The sequence below is a fragment of the Primulina tabacum genome, chromosome 5 (assembly GCF_025594145.1).
Source record: "Primulina tabacum isolate GXHZ01 chromosome 5, ASM2559414v2, whole genome shotgun sequence".
NCBI lineage: Eukaryota > Viridiplantae > Streptophyta > Magnoliopsida > Lamiales > Gesneriaceae > Primulina > Primulina tabacum.
In genome coordinates, this window is record NC_134554.1 from 23236726 (window position 1) to 23261660 (window position 24935).

Sequence of the window (24935 nt, forward strand, 5' to 3'; positions counted from 1 at the left end):
CTTATAAGTTCGTACATTTTATAAGTTATTTTAGGAGCTTATAAGCTGTGAAGTCGTATTTTAAAAATAAGTTGTTAAAGTCTTTGAATAAACTTATTTTAAACAACTTAAAGATGATAATGCGTTTGATATTATATGATGTTTTTATTGTCAAAATCACTAAAAAATATGATAAAGTTAAGGTAAGTAGTTATATGTATATAATTATATATATAGTTATATATATGAAAATAATTTTATATATAATATTAAAAAATAAATGTATTTTATGTTCATATTAGAAAAATTTATGTTTTTTGGAGAAAAAATATTTAATATTAATTTTAATGTGTGTACATAAAATGTTTATTAAAATAGTGTATTTAATAATTGACTTAATAAAATATTAACAATATTGTTTTTATATCTTAAAAAAATATTGTTTGAAACCGTATTTTAAATTTTATAAAAAGCAAACTTACAAATTGGTGTATTAAAGAATTGAAGATAAAACGAGGATTTAAGAAGATATATATATAAGGATATTTTGAAGAAATGAAATAAAAAAATAAGTTAAAAATCGTCAAACAATTTAAGTTAATTTGAGTCTAATTTTTCAGTTTGGGTTGAGTTTTCATATTTGGGTGATGTTTTTCATATTTGGGTTGATTTTTTTGGTAGAATTTTGAAATGAGTCGAGTTTGGGTGAAGTCTTAGGTGGAATTATGAAATATATTTGACATTTGATGAAGCCTCACTTTGAGTTTTGAAATGATCGAGTTTGAGTTGATGATCGAGTTTGAGTTGAGTTTCGGGTGTATTTTTCGGGTTTTGGTAGAGATTTTTATTAGTGTCGATTTTGAGATGAAATTTTAGGTTTTGGGATCTGGAGTTAGAATTTTCAATCTAAGTGGAGTTTGAGCAAAAATTTTACAATTTGAATTTTATTATTATGGACAAATTAAAAGAAATTATACCTCACTTCTTTCTAATTATCGTGTAAAAGAGACTCCGATTCCCTCTTTTCCCACCCCCCTCTCGTCAGGCTCGTATATCTATCTAGCTTCATCCCATTGATAACCGCCGCTCTTCAAGGCGGCAACCTCCCATTTTCTCCGACCACGCCGTCGTAATCTGCATATATCCAAGTGTGGCTGCCGGCACTGAAATGGCCGCTTCTTCTTCTTTTCCTCTAAAGATAAGCTGTTGCGCCCTTTCACCACGACCTCCCGCTACTATTTCAAAAACTTCTACCCGTGTCTTTACAGAACTTCAATTCTAAGATTATCTTCTCCCATTTTGACTTCTAAATCCACAGGTATGTGCGAGATTGTTTGTTCTGTGTTGAGTCAGGTTGAACAAAGTGTTTGGGGCAGATACTTGACACTATAACTGGGATGGGACGGGATTGGAGTCAAGGTCCCATCCCCATATACCGCGAGTTGCAGATTAATGAGGAATAATTTTTCTGCTGCATAAACAAACAAGCTATTAGCATAGAGATTGGGCTATTATAAGGATTAAAAAAATTTAAGTTGTGCCGACCACTGGCTTAAGTTTTTCGTATTTTGGTAGACTCTTGATTCTGCTAAATGCTCATACAGTTTCTGGACTATTGAGAGAACTTTTTGCTATGTTTTTTTTTAATTAATGACCTGATGTTTTGTCGCGTGGATTATCTTTATGTATATGTGTGGTCAATTGGATCCTTGAAATATTTCTTTTCAGTTTTCCCTATTCTCTCTCATCCATATTGAAAGTTTTCAGTTATCCAAATTTGATATTGCTGTAGTCGTTTATTTTTCTGCTTTTTTACTTGTGTGATACTACAAGAAATGCTCATTGAGGTACTTTTTCTCATGATGTTTACAAGGATTAATTCCTCTTTTGTTTGATTTACAAGTTTTTGCTAATTTATTGTGATTTAATTATATATTATTTGAAAATTTACGAAATCACTCGATGTAAATGCAGGTCACCTCTCATCACTTGAGACCATTGGGCGGCACACTTTTTTTTTACCGGCTTGTGTTGGTGATACAAAATCTGTGACAATTGAATCTGCTGAAGAAGATATTCCACTTAATAGAGTACCCAATCCTACAACTAAGAATTATGTGGAGGAAAACAATGAAGAATCTATCAGTATGAATGTTGCTAGTGAAGGATTGGGTGAACATAAAATGGTGCGCATATGTGATAAACTAATAGGAGTTTTTATGGTCGACAAGCCAACTCCAACCGATTGGAGAAGATTGCTAATTTTTAGCAAAGAGTGGAGCAATATACAACCTTACTTCTATAAGCAATGTCAGGACCGAGCAGATAGTGAAAATAATCCTGAAATGAAACACAAGCTGCTGCGTCTTGCAAGAAAGTTGAGAGAGGTATTGAGCATTTTCCCTTTTCTATTCTAGAATTAGTTAATGAACCGGCAGACTTTTTAATTGCCTTTCCTTTCTTTTTTATATCTTGTTACGGATTGGTGGGTATAAATGGTACTTCTCTTATATCTATAATGTTTATGCCTCTATCGTTTTATGAGATAGGTTTTGTATAAACCTGAGCGTCTGTATGGGCTTACATGTGAGTTTAATAACATAAGTTTATAGAAGTACAAGGACTAGTGGAAATCCATGAAACAATAGAGAAAAGGGCCATCCACTGGCACTGGAAGTCGAGGTTTCACGAAGTTCTGAGTTTTGGCTCTTCATGCGCTGCTGGAGTCTGCTCTCCTTGACTTGTGGATGTTAGACATTTGAATTAACAAGAAATGGTTTAGAGTTATATTGAATTCAGTTTGGAGCAATGTTGTAAATGGCGGGAGGCGGTGGCGGGGCGGTCACCGTCTCGGCGGTTGAATTTTTAAATAATTTTTTATAGATAATCATATATAATCATGCAATATAATCACAAATAATCATCATTTTTTTATGTAAGATGTGTAATTAATAATGTTTAAACATAAAGAAGCTTCATACAATATAATATTATCTAGATAATGTGCAAATAAATATATAAACTCATCATCGGATGTTTTAGGACATGCTTGTTTCATCCTATAAACTCATATTTTAATATGCCTCTTACACAATTTGCATGTGATCCAATCCCTTTTCTCTTTATTATACAACACCAACACCCCATATTCCCAAACAACATAACTAGACTTTGGCTTAAATTCCAACTCCGGTTGTTTATCCTTTTCCGACATTAATCTTCCATAATAAATCAATAATAGTAGGAAAAAAATAAATTTTATTTTTGAAATTACAAAATCTAAAATATTATAATAAAATATGTTAAATAATAAATATACAATGCCCAAACTTAAGCTTCTTGCTGCTGGCGCTGGGCGGCGGCGGCGAATAGTTTGTGTGGTGGGCTCAGTTGTTGATAGTGAGAAGGAGTGAGAACTAAAAGTCAAAAAAAAAGTGAGATGTGATTTAAATAACTAGGATTTTGTGTTTTAAAATTAGTTGATTTTGATTAGGTTCTTAAAATTGTTGACTACAACTTAAAAATGTCGACTACAACTTAAAATGTTGACTGCCACATCCGGACCCCCTGCCCGCCGCCTCCATCAATCTCGACCGTCTGCCCACCGTCGTATAGCTTGGACCGCCTAAAACAGCCGCCTCATGCATAGGCGGGGCGGTTGAGGGCCGGGGTGCCTAGATGGCCGTTTCGACAGCTAATTATAACATTGGTTTTGAGAAGAATGATAGACTTGGAAAAAAATTTGAAGAGAGATGGAGATGTAGAGTAAAACAAGCAAACATGTCTCGGAGGAGGCAGGGACAAACTTTGGCTCGGGATTGCTTAATATGACTGGTACTGGTTCGATACGCTTTTTAATGAATATTGCACACTTCTAATGGTTCTGACTATTGATTTGGTGCTTACATGCACATTCAGCAATGTAGTCTGACCAATTAAGCTTCTAATTGATTGCTTAGGATATGTTAAGAATCCTTCTTCATTTCCGGTCTTGAACAATTTTCCAATTCTTTTTTTTTTAAGTAATCACTAAGAACCTTAGCTCATGCTCTAATAAATTGTATCATTGAGATTTCTCACGCATGTATTTGCAATCAGGAATACTGTCATTTATTCTTGTGATATTTTTCATTGTTCTTATCGAGATTTTGTTATTGTTGATTAACTTTCGCTCATGTTTTCAGATTGACGAAGATGTCCTAAGGCATAAAAAGCTTCTTGATGAAATTAGAAAGTCCTCATCTGATGTTGGTGACATGGTGGCCAGGCGTCGGAAAGACTTCACCAAAGAATTTTTTCTTCACCTACATACGGTGTCAGAATCATTTTACGATAATCCAGTCGAACGAGAGGGTGTGAGACCATGTTGCTATGAATACTCTCCTGTTCTTTTTATGGCATCAATATTATACTGAATTTCCATTAAGGAACCTATCAAAATAAATATTTCATACAAAATTGAGGGAGCATGTCCTTGTTTATGATAGATCCTTTTTCAATATCTTTGACCTTGAATGACTATACTTATAAGAATTGGCTTCGATAAGTATGTCATAGAATGCAGAAATTGACTATTGCTTCACATATCAGAACCCCAATAACTAATTTCTTTTATTTTGTATCTTCTAATCTCGCTTAGGTTTTAGTTAAAAGATTTCGTTGCTTTTATTTTACCTGGATCAGGGTGGGGTTGTGTTCCCGTTGAAAGATTTTGGTTTGTAATTCAATACTCAAGATACCCATGAAGCTGCGATATATTAGCTGGTGGATTTGTAGCTAAATATCTTCATCATATTTTACCTTTTCAGTATTGTGATATGATTTGCATCTTTCTTTGGCCACATGGTTTGTTGATTGTGTCAAAATTATTGAAAGCTGATATATTGGCTTTTAGTATCCCATGTTATGCACATATTTTTCGCAGAATATATCTCTTGAACCGTGGTGTTTTATTTTTTTATCTTTCATAGATCATATAATTAGATTTTTCTTTCTCGGTGTCCAGCTATAGTGAAGATTGCTGATAGGTGCTTAGTTGCTGTGCAAGCTTATGACACGGCAACTGAAAGTCTAGAAGCATTGACTGCTGCAGAAACAAAATTTGAGGATATAATTAATTCTCCAACTTTAGATGCTGCTTGCCGGAAGATAGATAATTTGGCAGAGAAAAATCAACTTGATTCCACATTGGTTCTTATGATTACAAAAGCTTGGTCAGCTGCCAAAGAATCAAATATGATGAAAGATGAGGTACAAGTTTTTTCACCTTACAGATGCATAATCCTTTTTCCCTTAATTTGGAGGTCGCTTTATGAGCATGAATAGTTTTAGAGAAACCAGTAAAGTTGGAAACCCCTAGCCAAATGTTCTTTTATTTGTGGTAATGAGTTAAATGGGGGGGGGGGGGGGGGGGGGGGGGTGCGGGGGCTTAGAATTTCGTTTTTGATTTAAATATGTAGCGACAGTGGTGAGCTTTATACGTGGATTTTGTTTTACTTCAGGCCTTCAGCTACTCTGGAGGAAGATACAAGTGTTTGGCGTTACTTGTTTTACATATTATAAGTATTTTCTTCCTCCTTTCTCAGGTGAAAGATGTATTATATCATTTATATAAAACAGCAAGAGGTAATCTTCAAAGGCTTATGCCGAAGGAAATAAGGATACTGAAGTATCTGCTTACCATTCAAGACCCGGAGGAGTGCATTAGTGCTCTAAAAGATGCTTTTACCCCTGGAGAGGAAGTCGAGGGGAACGACGTAGACTCCCTTTACACGTATGTATTCTCTAAAATCTTGCTTAATTTTTAAGCCCATTAGCAGGAAGCTTAATTTTTAAGCCCATCACCAGGAAGCAAACAACCTGAGTTACTACTACTACGTGAACATTTGAACATTTAAGATTGATCGCTTTGTCAAGTCATTTACTTCTGCTTCATGTTTCTAACAGGACCCCGGAGCAGCTACATACCTGGATAAGAACTGTGGTGGATGCATATCATTTTAGCAGAGAAGGTACTCTTATCAGGGAAGCAAGGGATTTGATGAACCCGACAATTGTACAAAAGATGGAAGAGTTGACCAAGACTATCCAAGATAATTTCATGTGAATTCTATTTACATTTGCTGGTGTTTCTCATAGAACCCCGGATCACCAAACATGCCTCAAGAACTCATGGGATTAAATATCGAGCCATAACGTCTTTTATCATGAAGAGTTTACTGGATGTTGGGTTGTTTGTTGAAATCTTGATACAAAGTCGAACCAGGACACATGATATCTTGTATATTCTATATATGAAGGCTAGCTAGTCGTAACGAACTGCCTTTGTCGTTGCCCCATAACGAAGTTGCAGCTCATCCGTCGAGAAATTGTCACAAAGGATATTGGAATCAAAATTTATCTGTACACAGCTGATGGTTCTTGGACAAAATTATAACAAGTACAATGCGACACTAGTCCACCGCATATATATTTTCTCTATTACTCTGCCTTCTAAAGTTTAGCTCATTTTTCTCATAGTTAAGCCTAATATTCTGATACCTCATTTATATTTTGGGACAAAAGGCCCTTTTCATGGGAGCAAATAAATTAGCTTGCTATAGTATTTTACCTAATTAGCTAAAATTTGTAGTTATGCTCGACTATTGAGATATCAAAAAGCTTGGCAAAAAAGGTCATAGACTTGTATCGCCTAAAATTGTTGGATTTGTTTGCTTTAGATATTTTTATTTATCTTACAACTTACAAGTGCGTGAAGTATAAGTATTTATTTTAGAATTATACAATTAAGAAGGTAGTATTGGGATCTCGGTGGTTATTATTTGCATCATATAGTCTTTTTATTATTTTTACACGGAATTAGAATAAAATCATGGACTTTACATGTGAAAATAAATATAGATGAATATATCCTTGGACCAATGTCCGAAAGGTAAGTTGAAATCAACCTCGCCCTATTATCATGTTACATGTATCATATCATAAGATGATCTTATTTCACACGTGTAAATGTTTCGAAATTTCGATATAGAAATAGCATGATTTGTTGATAATTTGGGTATAAGAGAAATAAATTGAATAAAAACTAGGGGAAATGGAAATTTTTTCTAACCTAGTTTTTTTTATATTTCTTCAAATATGACTCAAATTAATAAAAATATTATAGGTTGTCTTCGAGGAATACTCGGGCCTCAAAGTGTGTATACAACCTTTGATTTATTTTTTTTTGGAAGAATTATTTATCTTTATTTCCTTAGGTTTGGATAGTGTTTTTTATAGGGTAGATTGGAGATAAATTTCTATATTCAAATTCAATTTTATGTTAATTCCATACACCTAAAAAACTTTGTTTTCACTCCCCTAAAACATTAAAAAGACAAAAATACCCTCATAATGTTGATGATCGAAATTTCTGGGAGAAATGGTATCAGAGCCCAAGTAAAATTATTTCAAACATAAAAATTTATTATTACACAAGTAACTAAATGTTTGAAGAGGAGAATTTCTCAAATATAAATTGAAACCCATGTTCGAGATTGATTATTTGCAGAATTTATTCCAAAAATTTGGAATATTTGAAACAAGATGATCTAACCAATGTTAGATATCAAGAAAACTTGAGAACTTATCAGAGTCCTAAGGTAAACTTATGATTCAAAATAACAGATTTCTAGAAATAGTCCTAGATTCCTCTAAACTCTTTGGAGATCTTAGAGAAATTCAAAAGAAAGTACAAAATTATGACAATATGATGTATTATATACCACAAAATGTGGAGAAAATTCTTGAAAATCAGAAAGAAATTCTTGGAATCTTAAAGGATATTCGAACAAGAATTCAAAACCTAGTGTTACCACCATCCTTTAGTACTGAACCCTTATTACACCAAAGAGGGAAGACCAAAGTAATGCCAAAATCTTTAACTAAAGAAAAAATGATCAATCAAATTAAAACAGTTTCAGGAAAGAAATTAATCTGATGACAACGTTAGAAAGGATTGGTCTCGAGGAACTCCAAGACCTTGCAGAATTTTTTGCAAATCTCAAGGTTGTAGATGTAAAAATGAACACAACGGGGGGTGAACAACCTGCCATAACCCGGTCATCTTCTCAGGAACCACCAAGAGAAAGTGTGGGATCTCAGAATATAAATATGAGATAATCCCAACCATACTTTTATACTGGTGGAGAATCGCACCCAACAGGAACAAAGTCAAGGAGAAGACAAATTTCCTTGCACCAAACATCTTATGAGAAATCTGTTTTAGAGCATATACATTCTTACGGAGTTATGCTTAATCTTGATGTATTAAACTTCAAAAACAGCGAAGATCTCATAGATGATTGGACATCTTCTATGAGAATTGTAGTAAGAACACATGATCTCAATAGAGAATGATTCATTAAACTATTGAAAATTAGTCTTATGGGATCAATAAAGATTGCTTGGGACATGACTTCGTTAGAAACCAAAGAGTCGGTCCTAGCTGGAGAATCTCTAAATGAGATAGCCGAAAGAATGGCTACCCTATTTAAAGAACAATTTATAGGGATAAACTATTTTAATAGTCAAGATACATAGAAGAAAAAAAATATACTCAAGCTCTGTATAGTCTTGAATTACATGATATATGTTTAGTGGATGAATATATTATGTTATTCACTAAATATAGGTGTAATTTAAGGGTATAAGAAGATCTAGCAATGCAACTTTTCTCTGCCAAGATGCCAAGTCCCTGGAGAGAAATGCTAATAAGTGAATATGTCCCTGATAATCCAGATTTATTGGCACTAAAGAACCTCTTTTCTCAAAGAAAAATTAACAGAATGGTGTCATATGACAACATTATAAAAGAATTACAAACGCTTAAGGGGTATTAGCTAACGTACTCCTTTGTGTTGTAAGGAAAATGATCTTCCAACAATTATTGGAAGTAAACCACAAAGCCATAAGAGAAAAAGTTTTAGAACTCATCCTCATGCCAGAAGTGGAAGAAGTTCAAGGAAACCAAGAACAGTTTGGTCTAGACAAAAGGCTAGATCTTACAAATCGGGGCAAAGAAGTGGACCAAACAAGAAGCAGGATATCATCCCAAGCATCGAGTACATTTCAAAGCACAAGAAGAATACCTAAAAATAAAACTTTTAGAAGAGCTCATACCCGAGCTAATGAAAGTTTCAAAGATTTTAATTGCTGGACATGTGGAGCAAGAGGTCATATTTCAACTAATTGTCCAGAAAATGAAAAAAGAGGAATAAAATGCTTCGATCCAACCCCGGATATTGAAAAAGCAGTTTATTATGAAGATCTTATTCAAATATAGGCTTATTCCCTTTTCATATCTCATCTGGAGTTTGATTATGCCTCTTGTTGATCATGGTTCTGTTTTGTGTATAACACGCTGTGTTGATTGCTTCTGCCCAGAAGCGCTGAGAGATGTCTGCATCTGCTAGCATTGTTCTAGCTGCTTCTTTAAGAGTTCTGTTTCTCCTCTCAGCTACTCCATTTTGTTGAGGCGTTCTGGCAGCTGAATATTCATGATGAATACCTTGTTCATCCAAATATAACTCAAGAATTTTGTTAGTAAATTCAGTGCCCGATCACTTCTCATTTTAATGACAGAAACTGATTTTTCATTTTGAATATTTTTCAGAAGCTTGATCAGGAGGCCACTGGTTTGATCTTTTCCAGCAAGAAATATTACCCAAGTAAATCTAGAAAAATCATCAACAACGACAAGAGTGTATTTCATTCCCCCTAAGCTCATGATAGGGATTGGACCAAACAAGTCCATTTGCAATAATTCCAAACATCTTGATGTTGATTTACTACCTTTATTCTTAAAGTTAGATTTTACTTGTTTGCCAAGTTGATATGCAGAAGATACATGATTCTTAACGAAACTAATATCAGGTAAACCATCTACTATATTCTGCTTCTTGAGATTATTGATTGACTTGAAGTTAAGATGATTCGATCTCTTGTTCCATAACCAATGTTTATCACTTAGGGAGGCAACTAAACATGTAGGAACATTAACATGGTCTTTGTTCCATGATACTTTGTAAGTGTTGCCTTCTCTCTTTTCGGTTAAGACTATAGACTCATTAGCATCTTTAACTGAGCATGTGTGCTTCTGAAAAGCTACTGAGTATCCATTATCACATAATTGACTAATACTGATGAAATTGTAACAGAGATTTTCAACCAAGATCACATCATTTATAGTGACATTACCATGGATAATCTTATCCTTACCCACGGTTTTATCTTTTGAGTTATCCCCAAAAGTTATATTTGGTGCATTACAACTCATTATCTCTAAAAATAGACTCTTTTGCCCAGTCATATTTCTGGAACATCCACTGTCCCGATACCATGTAGAGCTGCTTATCTCGGATTTCCTCTCCTGTTCCTGCAAACACAAGTTTTAGTAACTGGTACCCAATGTATTTGGGTCCAAGCCTTATCAGTCCTTTAGGAACCCATATTTGTACAATTTTAGGTGATCTTTTACTTCGGGTATCCCCAGAGGTGCGTGCAACTGAAGGTCTATTAATGTTATTTCTAACAAAATGCATTTTAGGATGTTGTTATTCTCTTATGCTTTTATCGTCTGGTCTATATCTCTTCTGAACTGGTCTACAATTATAGTACTGGTAGTTTCTAACCTTCACAGAGGATTGTCCTCCTGATTTGAATCCTCTACTGAATCCAACACTCTGATGGACTCTACTCTTAGTTTCAACGTAACCCAGACCATAATGTTTACTTCTGTTCGTCTGGTCTACAAACCATACAATTTGAACAGTTGGTGCTTCTGGTTTATGTACCATAATGGATTTAACAAAGTGAATGTATTTCCCTTTGCACATATTCAATTTTGGCTTTGTACTTGTTTCAGAAGTGCTTTCATCATTACTGAATCTGATATCACTTCTGTCTCCAGATTGCTTCTATAATTCTTGTATCTTTTCTAATGAAACAGAAGACTTATTTCATGCATTCACCAGTACCGATAGCTTCTGATATTCAGACATCATCGTCTGATAATCTGCATTTACTCTGTCATTCTCAGTTCTCAATTTACTTATCTCAATTTCTAGATCACTGCATTTGTTTTCTTGCAAGAAAGTGAACTTACTGATTTGATCTTTAAAGTTTTGATTTTCAGTTTTAACTTCCTCAAATGACTGAGAAAGTCTTGAATATTCTTCTGCCATATCATGCAATGCTTTAACTAAATCATTTCATGTAAATTCATCAGAATCAAAATCAAATACCTCTCCAGATGTCTAGGCTGATTCAGTGTTCGCCATGAGACACTTGATTTCTTCTTCATCACTATCGTTGGAATGGCCATCTGAGTCAGAAGACTCAGAGCTAGAATCTGCCCATTTGGATTTACTTTCTTCAGCAATCATTGCTTTGCGGTCTCTTCTAGATTTCTTATCATTTCGCTTGTACCCCTTCTTCTTTTGGTCATCTTTCTTAGGTTTCGGGCAGTCAGCAATAAAATGTCCAATTTTTCCACAATTGAAGCATGCCATATCACCAGGTGGTGATTCCTTTTTGAAGTTTCGGTTTGGACTTTGGTATGCTCGGTGATTCTTCTTCATAAATCTTGAAAATTTCTTCACGAATAGGGACATTGCATCATTGCTGATTTGTTTCAGCAGTCTTGTCAGATGTACTTTCAATAGTAGCAGCTGGTGATACACTTGAAACAACTGTAGCAGTAGTAGTAGCAGTAACAGTAGCAGTAGCTACAAGAGCCTTGGTAGATGGATTCGACAAGGGCTCTTCTCCACTTTTTACTTCCAATTCAAACTCATAAGCTTTCAAATCTGCAAACAAGTGTAGCTCCAACTTGTTTAGATCTTTTGAGACTCTCATAGCCATTGTCTTAACATCCCATTCCCTAGGTAAAGCTCTCATCACTTTGAGTGCCACTTCTCTACTGCCAAGTTCCTTTCCCAAAGCTGCTAGTTCATTTACTAAGCTGCCAAATCACTCATCAAATTCTCTTAGAGTTTCTCCAGCTTTCATCTTAAGATTTTCAAACTTTTGCATTGCCACAGACAGCTTGTTTTTCTTTGTCTGTTCATTTTCTTCACAAATTTGGATGAGTTTCTCCCAGATCTCTTTTGTTGTAGGAACACATTTTGATTTTGCTGAAGGTATTCTTGTCAAGTGTTTTGTCAAAAATATCCTTAGCAACATTGTCTAAATTTGCTTTCTTCTTGTCCTCGCTTGTCCATTCACTTCTTTGCTTTTCAACCATTTGTGGTGCACCTTCATTAACAGCAATAGCTGTATTAGGCTTTAGAATTTTCAAGGGATCATTTGTGATAAAGATAAAAAATTGTATATTAATTAATGTTTTATAATATAAATTTAGAGTTTTTGTTTTATTAAATTTTAAATATTCTATGTTTTATAATAAATTGTATAAAATATAAGTTGTTGTGTAATTATAAGTTTTTACTATTTTTACAGGTTCGATAAAACAAGAATAAACTTGGCGTTGCAAATGGGATTAAGATGATTATTGGACATGTAGAAAGTTGATGTTAATATCTACAATATTGGTGGCAAGCGTGAGATAAAAATCTTCTCAAAAGTGGGATCAAATTAAGCAACAAATAAAGTTACCAAAGAAGTGGCAGTTTTACCATGCTCTAGTATTTTGACCATATCTCTCAAATTACTTGGTCAAATGGTGAAAAAAAAATTACCACAATTCAAATAACTCAATTATCTACATGTTTTGTTTTATGTGGAAAAAAAAATTCGGATGAGAAGATTTTCAAAAGTGATGTGTATTAAAATATAATTTCTTGGAACACCAATGAAAACTTTTGTGTAAAAAATTTTTTATTTGTGGTTGTCTCCTCAAATTTAGCCTATAAATAGGGGTGCATTGTAATGTATTGAGATATCCCTCATTTTATGAACTAACCTTTGAGTTCATAATATTTCTCTCTTTGTTTTCCTTTTATTTCTTCATTTAAATATAATTAGCATGTTAATTTCATATTCAAAGTTTTACACTTTGAATAATGAGTAGCTAACTTCCCAAAGTTGAGATGAAAAGGTGAAACTCTTGGCATGATAATAAGGTTATTAAAAGGTAAGAATCTATATTTTATATTATTTAATCATTATTTATTGTTTATGTTATATTTATTTCTTTAAGCATTATTATACCCTACTTATAAGTGGGAGTTTTGATTTATTGTTGCTATATGTTACACTAAATTCTTGGAACCATTTAAATGTTAGTTTGGTATTACCAACCATTTAAAGTGGATGCCTTGATTTATTATATATGAATATATCTTAATATTAATTTCTTGGTATCATTTAAATGTTATTTTTATTTTACCAGCAATTTAAAGTGGGAACCTTGATTTAGTGTTTACAAATATATATATATACATATATATATATATATATATATATATATAGCAAAATAAATACTTGACAACATTTATAAGTTTTGGTATATATACTTATAAGATAATAATATATAACATAATATAAATATGATTATTTAATATATTGGAACTATTTTATTAAGTGGATTTCAATAATGTTCATTAATGTTAACTTTATTAAAATACCAATGAGTGGATCCTTTAATCTCAACTATTTAAATTAAAATTTGAACAATTAAAAATTACCAATTAAAGATTCAAACAATTAAACGAAAAACAAAAAAAAACCAAAAAGACATTGTAGTGGACTTTTAATTATCTTAGCTTTCCCGTGGATACGATATTTGGACTCACCGAATTATACTACTTGTGGACAATCTGCTCTTGGGAGTGCAACAATCAAAGTCGCATCAAGTTTTTGGCGCCGTTGCCGGGGAAGTATAATTTAATTTCAAGTCTATTTTATTTTGTTTATAGTTTGTTTTTCTTTCTTTGAATTTTTATTACTTTTGTGTGTTTTTCTTTTGCATTTGCATGAGCATTTGGTCACGTACACTTAGTGGTCGACTCATTCGAAATAACCCTTTATTTTTACAAAACATGGCGGAAGAACCCATCCAAGAAAATGAAGATGAAATTCAATCTCAACATGATCATGATAGACGAAGAACACTTAGAGATCACAAGAATCCTACACGTACTAGTGCACCTTCATGTCTAGTTTTTCCCCCTGATGCATCTCATTTTAATTTTAAGCCTGATATTATCCAACTTTTACCCAACTTTCATCGCTAAGATTCTGAAAATCCATACATGCATTTACGCGAGTTTGAAGAAGTGTGCAACACATATAATGATCTAAATTGTAGCATGAACACCATTCGACTTAAGCTTTTTCCTTTTTCTTTAAAAGATAAAGCTAAAACTTGGCTACAAAATCTTAGATCGGGATCCATTCGAACTTGGGATGAATTGCAACAACAATTTTTGAAAAAGTTTTTTCCATCTCATAGAACAAATTCTTTCAAACGGCAAATCCTCACTTTCACTCAAAAACAAGGAGAAACTTTTTATCAGTATTGGGATAGATACAAAGAATTGCTTAATCTTTTTCCACATCATGGTTTTGAAATTTGGAGAGTTGTTTCTCAGTTTTATGAAGGTTTACCACCTAAAGATAGGCAAATTGTTGAATTCATGTGTAATGGAACATTTGAAGATAAAGATCCAAACGAGACAATCGAGTATCTCGACTCATTAGCTGAAAATGCTCAGAATTGAGACACTATATGTACAATCGAACCATCAAACAAGATTCAATCTCCCACTTCTGGTAGAGGTATGTACACCCTCAAAGATGAACATGATCTCCAAGCTAGATTTACCTCTTTGACTAAGAAAAGTTGAGGCACTTGAATTGAAAAAGAATGGTCAATTAAATTATGTTCAAGAAATTTCGTGTCACATCTGTGATACAAGTGATCATTCTACAAAAGATTGTCCCACTTTGCCCTCTTTTAAAGAATGTCTCCATGAACAAGTCAATGTTTTGAACAATTTCAAAAGGCCAAATTTTGAACCATTTTCTCAAAATTACAATCCAGGTTGGCGAAATCATCCAAATTTTAGTTGGAGGAATGATAATGCTGCACAATTTTCACAACCACATTTCCAAAATCAACAAAATTTTCAAAATTATGCACCTTATGTTCCTCCACCTAAAAGGAACTTGAAAGATATATTGAATTCTTTTATTGCAAAGCAAGAGTCTATCAATACTCAAACTGCTCAAACCATGACAGATTTGAAAGATACTTTTGCTAAATTTGCATCTGCACTTAATGTTCATGAAAAAGGTAAATTTCATTCACAATCACAGCCTAATCCCAAGGATCATTAACAAACTGGAACTTCTGGAACTCAACCAATGAATCAGGTAAAATCTGTTATTACCCTTCGTAGTGGAAAGGTTGTGGAAAAATCCATTCTTTAACCTTGTGAAGATGATAATAAATCAACTCCAAAGGGTAAGGAAGTGGAACCCATAACTTGCGAAGAGGAGGATCAACAGACAGTGTCACCACCATTCCCTCATGCATTGAAAAATACAAAAAAATCAAATTTGAATTCTGATATATATGATATTTTTAAACAAATAAAAGTTAATATTCCTTTATTAGATGCAATAAAGTAGGTACCATCATATGTCAAATTTTTGAAAGACTTATGCACTGTGAAAAGAAAATTGAATGTGAAAAAAAAGCATTTTTAGCCGAACAAGTAAGTGCAATCATTCAAAATAATAATACTTTGAAATACAAAGACCCTGGTTGTCCTACTATTTCATGTATTATTGGAGAACGAAAGATTAAAAAAGTCTTGCTTGATCTTGGATCTAGTGTGAATTTACTTCGATATTCATTTTATCAAGAACTCATCTAGGCGAGTTAAAACCTACTTCGGTAACACTTTTAGTTGCCGATAGATCTGTTAAAGTGCCAAGAGGTATGGTAGAAGAAGTGTTGGTCCAAGTTGATAACTTTGTATATCATGTCGATTTCATTGTTTTAGATACACAACCTATCGAAGCTTGTAATGCAATTCCTGTAATTTTGGGTAGTCCATTTTTAGTAACTTCTAATACTCTTATAAATTGCAGGAATGGAATAATGAAGTTGTCATTTGGTAACATGACATTGGAGCTTAATGTTTTTAATCTTTGTAAGCAACCACATGACAAAGGAGATGAAATTGAAGATGAAAATCTTATTGAAACTCTTGTGGAAGAAAACATTTATGAAGGGAGTACTCGTGACCAATTAGATATTTTTTCAATTGAAACTGTTAAAGAAAAAATTGAAATTGATCTTGATGATTTTATCAGGTATCACTCGTTACAAAGATCAGAGAAAGAATTTGAGGCAAAATATGAGAACAAAGACGAACCGCCCATATTGGAGTTAAAACCCTTGCCAGAAGAATTGAAGTATGCATTTCTTGGAGAAGATAAAACATATCCGGTGATAATTTCTTCCAAACTAGCAAGTGATCAAGAAGGTAAATTAGTTGACATGCTTAAAAGACATAAAAATGCAATTGGTTGGACACTAAAAGATCTCAAGGACATTAATCCACTAATTTGCACTCACAAAATTCATTTAGAAGAAAATGCTAAAACATCTCAACAACCACAAAGGAGGTTAAATTCACACATGAAAGATGTTGTGAAAACTGAAGTTCTCAAACTACTTGATGTTGGGATTATCTACCCTATTTCTGATATTAAGTGGGTAAGCCCAACACAAGTAGTTCCAAAAAAATCAGGCATCACAGTGATAAAAAATGAAAAAGGTGAATTGTTAACAAGTCGAGTCCCATCTAGTTGGCGGATGTGTATTGATTATAGAAAATTAAACGACACCACTAGAAAAAATCATTTTCCATTACCATTTTTGGATCAAATTTTAGAAAGAGTAGCAGGTCATCCCTACTACTATTTTCTTGCTGGATATTCAGGCTATTATCAAATTCCCATTGCATCGAAGATCAAGATAAAACTACATTCACATGTGCTTTTTGAACATTTGCATTCAGAAAGATGCTATTTGGATTATGCAATGCCCCAGCAACATTTCAAAGATGTATGCTAAGCATTTTTAGCGACATGGTTGAAAATTGTTTGGAGATTTTCATGGATGATCTAACTGTTTTTGGGAATACATTTGATAATTGTCTTGAAAATTTGGAAAAAGTTTTAAAAAGATGCGAGGAAAAAGGTCTTATTTTAAATTGGGAAAAATGTCATTACATGATTACTTCTGGGATTGTTTTGGGACATGTTGTGTCATCTCATGGAATTGAAGTTGATAAAGCCAAAGTTGATGTCATTGTCAATTTACCCCCTCCAAAAATCATTAAAGAAATTCGCTCATTTTTGGGACATGCTGGATTTTATAAGAGTTTTATAAAGAACTTTAGTTCAATCTCTAAACCCATTTGTAACCTCTTAACAAAAGACACTGCATTTTAGTGGACTCAAGAATGTCAAAATGCTTTTGATAAAATCATTCGACATTTAACATCAGCTCCTATCATGCAACCTCCTGATTGGTCTTTACCATTTGAAATCATGTGCGAGGCGAGTGATTATGCAGTCGGTGCAGTATTGGGTCAAAGAAGAAACGGTAAGCCTTATGTGATATATTATGCAAGTAGAACTTTAAACAATGCTCAAATGAATTACTCCACAACTGAAAAAGAACTACTTACTGTAATATTTACATTATATAAATTTCGTTCTTATTTGATTGGATCAATAACTGTTGTGTTTACTGATCATTCTGCTATTAGATATTTGTTGACCAAACAGGATGCAAAGCCACGACTGATACGATAGATTTTGTTGCTCCAAGAATTTGACATTGTGATCAAAGATAAAAAAGGAATCGAGAATGTCGTAGCCGATCATTTATCGAGACTAGTAACAGGATCATCTTGTGAAATGACACCAATTAACGATAATTTTCCTGATGAACATCTATTTTCAGTTACTACTACACCTTGGTTTGCTAACATAGTAAATTTTCTTGTGACAGGAATAATGCCAGCACAATGGAGTTCCCAAGATAAAAGAAAATTTTTGAATGAGGTAAAAAAATTTTATTGGGATGATCCGTATCTGTTCAAGTATTGTCCAGATCAAATTTTTCGACGTTGCATACCCGACAATGAGGTAAGTAGTGTCATTAAATTTTGTCATTCGGAAGCATGCGGAGGACATTTTTCTTCAAAGAAAACGGCTGCAAAAATCTTGCAGTGTTGATTTTATTGGCCCACTTTGTTTAAAGGCACCCACAAAATCTGTAAGATCTATGAAAATTTTCAAAAATTGGGTGCGATTTCAAAAAGAAACATGATGCCTTTGAATCATATCATTGAAATTTAAATCTTTGACTGTTGGGAAATTGATTTTATGGGACCTTTTTCACCGTCGTTTGGATACTTGTATATTTTAGTTGCAGTTGATTATGTTTCCAAATGGATAGAGGTAATTCCATGTCGAACAAATGATCATAAAATCGTCATCAAATTTTTGAAAGAAAATATTTTTAGTAGATTTGGAATTCCTCGAGCCATAATAAGTGATGGGGGAATTCACTTTGTTAATAAGCCAGTTGCTTCATTAATGAAAAAATATAATATTACTCACAAAGTAACTACTCCTTATCATCCTCAAACAAATGGACAGGTTGAATTAGCTAATAGGGAGATAAAGCAAATTTTGGAAAAAACTGTTAACCTAAATAGAAAAGATTAGTTTCTGCGACTTAATGATGCACTTTAGGCATATAGAACAGCTTTTAAAACATCATTGAATATGTCTCCCTATAGGTTGGTTTACGGAAAACATTGTCATTTGCATGTGGAATTGGAACATAAAGCTTATTGGGCGATCAAAACTTTTATTTCAAGCATGGATAATTGCAACAAATTGCGCAAATTGCAACTTAATGAACTTGATGAACTCAGAAATGACGCGTATGAGAATTCAAGGATTTATAAAGCAAAAATCAAATCATTTCATGATAAAACAATTCTTAGAAAATCTTTTGAGATTGGTAAAAAAGTTTTGTTTTATAATTCTCGACTTCACATATTCCCAGGAAAATTAAGATCAAGATGGACATGCTCATATGTTGTAAATCATGTATATCCTTATGGAGCTATGAACATTGAAAATCCTAAAAATGGTGATGTTTTTAAAGTAAATGGACAAATGCTTAAACCATTTTTAGAAAATGAAATCTTTCAAGAAGAGTTTATTTCCCTTTATGATCATTGATTTTTTTTTTTTTGTGTTGTATTTACTTTTGTTTGTTTTTATTTGAGGTGTCCTTAATCTTTTTATTTTCCCGGTTAAATGGCGGATAACGGTACTCGGTGACTCTCATAGTCGGTTAAATCAGTTTCCCACAATTGCTGATACAAAAATTAAAAAAAAAACTTTTTTTTTCAAAATAGATGAAATTCTATCACAAATTTGTAAATATTTTCCATCTGTTTCTGAAGATGTTCTAAGAAAAATTTATGCAGAAAGGTGTGAAAGATTGAGATTGCTAACGCAAAAATGAATTCCAGAAGATATTCGTCTTTTAATAGAAGCTAAGGTCCGATTAGGAGGAGAAGTTCCACAATCATTGCTCATTCGGTATGTGCCTGGATTAGGAAAAAGCACTTATGCGAAAAAACGAAGGGCCAAAAGTTTAGGGGTTTGTCATAAGTGTACAAGATGGACTTGTGACAAACGGTGCAGATATTTGGGATGTGTTTCCAATAACAGAGAAGATAAAATTAGTTTAATTAAGAATTGGCTGAGTAAGGACTCTTTAGATAACATCTTGTTGACTCTTGAGACGCATTCTAGTGGACACGTGCATATTGAACTTTTCCTTTTATGGAACAATTCCAAGATGAGCGTCATAGTCTTGAGAATCTAACTAAAAAAGACCCTGTTTGTCAATTTATAAGAAAATTGGATGGGAAGCATATCCTCGACTCATAGAAGGTGTTGAAGCCGTTTCTGGACGTAAAACTGGAGGAAAATTGTGAGCCACAATCATACTACTGTTTATATGCATGTGTGTCATTATTGTTTTTATTGTTTATTCTGTTTACAGCTGTGACCCATAGTTTTTTCATGATAAAATATTACTCCTATAAAATCTCTCATCTTTCTCTCTATTTTCGCAGACGACAAAGAAAGTAAAAACATGGCTGGATCCTCTGCACAAACATTGAATTATTTGTGTATTTTGTGGATCGAGTCCTGGAAAAAATGAAGTGTTTGTAGAAATAGCGAATAATCTTGGAAAGATATTGGCTGAGAGAAAAATTCACTTGGTATATGGGAGAGGTAATATTGGGTTAATCGGATCTGTTTCCACATCTGCTAATCTTGGAGGTAGTCAGGTTTTGGGTATTATTCCTACAGCTTTAGTTGAAGAAATATTATAGGAGTTACGATTGGGGAGGAATTAAAAGTTTCTTCTATGTATGAAAGAATCACCAAATTGATTGAAAATTCTGATGCTTTTATCGTACTACCAGGTGGTTTTGGTACATTAGAAGAAATTTTTCACACTGTTTCTTGGGCACAACTTAATATCTATAATAAACATGTGGGCTTGTAGAATATCAATAATTATTATGACAGTATGTTGACATTTCTTGATAAGGCTGTGGAACATAATTTCATTTTAGAAAATTTACGAAGGATGCTCGTCTCTGCTTCGACTGCTGACCAATTAATTGATGATTTGAAAGCTTTTGTTTATAAGCCTGATTCCGATGATAACAAAGATCAATTGGTCGCAATCAAGCTGTAAGAAAAGAAAGTTGGATCATTGATTCAAAATTCGTGGATTGGTTTGCGTTTGTTTTAGTTTGTTATCTTCAATAAAAATTCCAAGTGATATCTTTTTCATTATGTACTCTTTATTAATAGTTATTTTGACATTAGGGACAATGTCATATTCTGATTGAGGGATAACAAACTTAAAAAAAATTAAAAATATTATTTTAAAATAAAACCATGTTTATCGTTTGTATCTTAGTAATTTTTGCAAAAATATCATTACATTACATGTTTGAAATGTTTAAATTAGAAAATGTATTAATCTATCTAAATATGTTTGTTGGGATCGGGAGAGAGTTTAGAAGAGGGGGCTGAATGAACTCTTTCAAATTTTCTCATGTAAAATATTGGTTTCGACCGTTTTTAGGTGGTTGAAACAATTCTTCTCAAACGGTTGGAAATGTGAACCACTATTTAGTGCGGAAGACGGTTCACACTTTCCAATAGAAACTTGAACACGTTAACAGGCTTATTCAACAATTAGAAACAAAGAGAATGCTTACGATAAGTAAAGTGACACAATAATTTTTATGGATGTTCGGAGAATGAATACTCCTATGTCACCCCTTCTTCCCCTAGGGAAGGTTTCCACTAAAAGACTTTGGCTCTAAAAATTTTTGCAACCGCCCACTCCAATCAGGACTTATCACCCTGCATGTCTTGGAAATCTTAGTGATCACTTTACACTACTGGATTTTAAGAACACTTTGTTCACCAGAAACTGAGACTAAATCAAATAACCAAAAGGTTACTGATATGAAAAATTTAGTTTGCTTTGAGTAGCACGAAATTGATCCTTAGGAGATCGAATGCAATGATGTTTTAAAGCGTGCTGAGAGAGCAATGAATTATGTAAGCTTGTGATAGCGCTCTGAGATATTTGTGTATACTAGCAACAAGATTTTTATCTGTTGATTCAGAGATATCTTAGCTAGCACACTTCTCCATTAATATATATGTGATCTTCTTAACGGTCGGAAAAGATGCAGCAACGTTAACCTGATCCACTGAACAGATGAGTTGATGTCGACTTGATGAGCATTAAATGATCTTTCATAGAAGCATTTAATGTTCCTTTTGCTCGGCATAGTTCTGAAGCGCTTTACTTGATGAGTTCCTTTTATGGTAACTATCTTCTTTAATTAGAACTTGAAGTCTATACTTGGTCTATCCTTTCTGGGATAAAGATATAAATGCAGATCATTCTTGGAACTGTTGAAAGTATACGTTGACTTCAAGACGGTGTAATATTTTGAATGTATTAAGCCGGTCAGAGAATGTCTTTGAGCAATAAATAGTTCTCTTTAATGATCCGGTTCTGAGAATCATTGAAGTCCAAGATGAATCTGCTAACAGGTCTGAAGTAAGCGGTTGAGACTTCTGAGAGCTTTACCCGGTTAGGAAGATATACAAGCTGATGAGCGGAGCGGTCGAACTGATGCATATCTCATATACGAACCGCAGCTGATTTCGAGATGACTTATTTTTGTCATACACCAAAATTCTTGGGAATAATATTTTCTAAACAATTTCCCCTTTTTTGGTGATGACAAAACCTAGCTGTAGGGCTATGAATCATAAAAATATTGACGAAGATATATAAGAGCGAAAATATTGTATTTCATTAAGTGAATGAAATTTCAATAAACAAAGTAACCAGCTGTTGTAAGAAAATTGGCAACAAGAGTTTCTTTGGACCTTTTACTTTGTTCCACTGCTTTTCGCCTTGTCTTCCTTTTCTTTCAATTCATGCAATTCTTCATAACAGATATTTCTGCTTCTTGAATTGCCTTTTGTCGCTCTCTTTCCCCTTTTTTTACATCACCATGAACAAGAAATTCCATGATCTCTGCAAGCTGAGCACCTTGGGCATCAAGGCGTTGTTCCAAATTTGTTTGAAGACGTGTCATTTGCTCCGATAGGCCAAGGCACTGGTTAAGATGAGCAGAATTATGTTTTGCTTGCATGAGAGAAAAACTTGTTTCCATGGTGGAAAGATCATTACGGAAAGCATTCTTGACTGATCGAAAGTCCTCCTTGAGATCAAATTGTTTTCGATTGAGAGCCAAATTGGATTGATCCATGGTGATCAACCTGGTCAGAATCTACTGCTGGTAGCTTTCTTCTAGAACATCTTGGTCTTCAGGTATGTCGTCTTCAGATAATAACCTATTCTTGAAATAGACCAGTTGAGAGGAGGATAGCTTACCAGCGAATTTTGATGGTTCAGGCTCAAGGAGTTCATCCGTAATGTTCTGAATAAGTTGATCAATGTTTTCTGCTGAAGCAGACGGTTTAGATCCAGTGACATCTGGTTCCTCAGGTTTTTCTGGCGAAGAACTTGGTGGAGGAGAGTTTGCATACATCAAAGGGTTGTTCAGCTGGGTTGTATGCAATTCCTTAGGGGAGGTCAACAGCTGTTCTGAAAGAGCTGTTGAATCATCCTTGGTGGAGAACCTGATGAAGAGAGTGTTTGATCTTGGAAGGTGACAGCTTTATCAAAGTCGGATAAAAACTTCTCTGCCTCATAAACAGAAACAGTTTGAGCAGCTGAAAGATCAAGTGGAGGCAGTTTGGTAGACTGATCCATGTTCAGATATTGTGGGAGACTTAGATGGAATGTCGGTGGTAATCTGATGACTTTGTGTTTTAGCACTTGGAAAGTCTTTAGTCGTGATTTTTCCAGAAAGAGGCATAGTGTTCTCTTCATTACCCGGTTGAGCTGTCACGGTAAGTACATGGTGAAGAAGGTTTAGTGTTTGTACCGGGAGAAGTAGATGAGGAATCCTTTTTAGTGGGGATGGCTTGAAACTGTTCTGAGCTCAGATCGTCATGTATTTCCATCAGAGAGTCGAACTTTCCCTGTTTTGTAATGTCTGGAAGATTGAGATCCTGTCGCATTTGAGCGACTCTCATAGCAAGTGACAAAGCGTCCATCTCATGTTGAGAGATGACGGCTGAATCATCCTTGGCCGTAGGACAGAAAGGATCAAAGTTTTTCCTTTTCAATTGTATGATGATTCGGAGAGTGCTTTCTTTCATCTGAAATTCCAGAAAGTCTCGTCGACGAAGAGCGGTTTGAATATCAGCCGTTTCTGTCCATTCCAAAATGGACCGTTCAAGCTTAGCGGCTGCTTTTATTTTGCCGGTTTGAAGTTACGGATCAAAAGTTACAGCAGTCCGATATTGAACCTATTTATCAAACATCTTTATCTTCTTCTGGATAGCCTCATTTACACGCTTGCTTGTGAGTACTATGGCCGTATGAACTGCATTGTTTTGTGGTGGATTTTCAATCATTACCTGTTTGCCCTTATCTGAGGAGAGAATAATAGGAACTCCGGAGTACGAGGACTCAATCTCTTGTTATGTAATTTTAATCCCTTTCAACTTAGTGACTGAGATTGCAGGATTGGCGGAGGAACGAGCGGTGCAGAAAGATGTTTCACCAGTCTGATCTTTGCTGGTTTTGAATGTGCATTTCTTTTCTTCTTAAAAACTTGGGCGACTGGAACGTCATCCTTGGACACATCATCGGAACTTGTTTTTAGAACCAGCTTCCTCCTGGTTTCTTTGGCTGTCGAAGCGGTTTTTGATATTTTCTTCTGTCTCACAAATTCTTCCCCGATTTCGGTCTTGATGGAGATTATCTCCTCATCTGTCGGTCGATTCTTTTTGATAAATTTTTCAACTGATACCCAGTTGAAGAGCTTAGTTTTTCCCACTTCTATCATATCAACCGGTTGAACCCCGCCATCAATCAGCATATGGCACATTTGAACCGCAAAACCTTGCGATTGATTTTCTTTGTTTATCATGGCCACCAATATCCTGAAGAGAACGTCAGACCAGTTTTGTGGGGACCCGGACGTTAATTCATGTCTTAATCATTATTAATGTCAAATATAACAATTAAGAAAAGTGGAACTAAATTTTTTTTTTAAATTATAAATGCGGAAACGTAACAGTAATCTATCTGATATACATATCAAAATTAAAGTACAAATCATGTACTACATGTCTCTATCTCAACTAGGTTCAACGACTATACATCCAGTGCTGAATCCTATTCTGCTTCTGGGCCCGGATCTCCACGCTAACTA

General features: G+C 34.1%; 1 protein-coding gene across 1 annotated transcript; it reads left to right on the forward strand.

Moving 5' to 3' along the window:
* The first annotated feature begins 986 nt into the window (after positions 1-986).
* Positions 987-6495, forward strand: LOC142547326 (uncharacterized protein At4g37920). The gene is made up of 6 exons (XM_075655576.1): positions 987-1297; positions 1954-2366; positions 4164-4332; positions 4985-5229; positions 5565-5752; positions 5926-6495. Exons 2-6 carry the CDS (start codon positions 2127-2129, stop codon positions 6083-6085), a joined length of 1002 nt encoding a protein of 333 aa, XP_075511691.1. The 5' UTR covers positions 987-1297; positions 1954-2126; the 3' UTR covers positions 6086-6495.
* Positions 6496-24935: the final 18440 nt, after the last annotated feature.

What these genes read in the sequence shown, in the direction of transcription:
- LOC142547326 (XM_075655576.1), top strand. Translation starts at nt 2,127, where the DNA reads ATGAATGTTGCTAGTGAAGGATTGGGTGAACATAAAATGGTGCGCATA. An exon ending in CAAATATGATGAAAGATGAG is followed by an intron (nt 5,230 to 5,564) that starts GTACAAGTTTTT and finishes CTCCTTTCTCAG; the next exon opens with GTGAAAGATGTATTATATCA. An exon ending in GACGTAGACTCCCTTTACAC is followed by an intron (nt 5,753 to 5,925) that starts GTATGTATTCTC and finishes TGTTTCTAACAG; the next exon opens with GACCCCGGAGCAGCTACATA.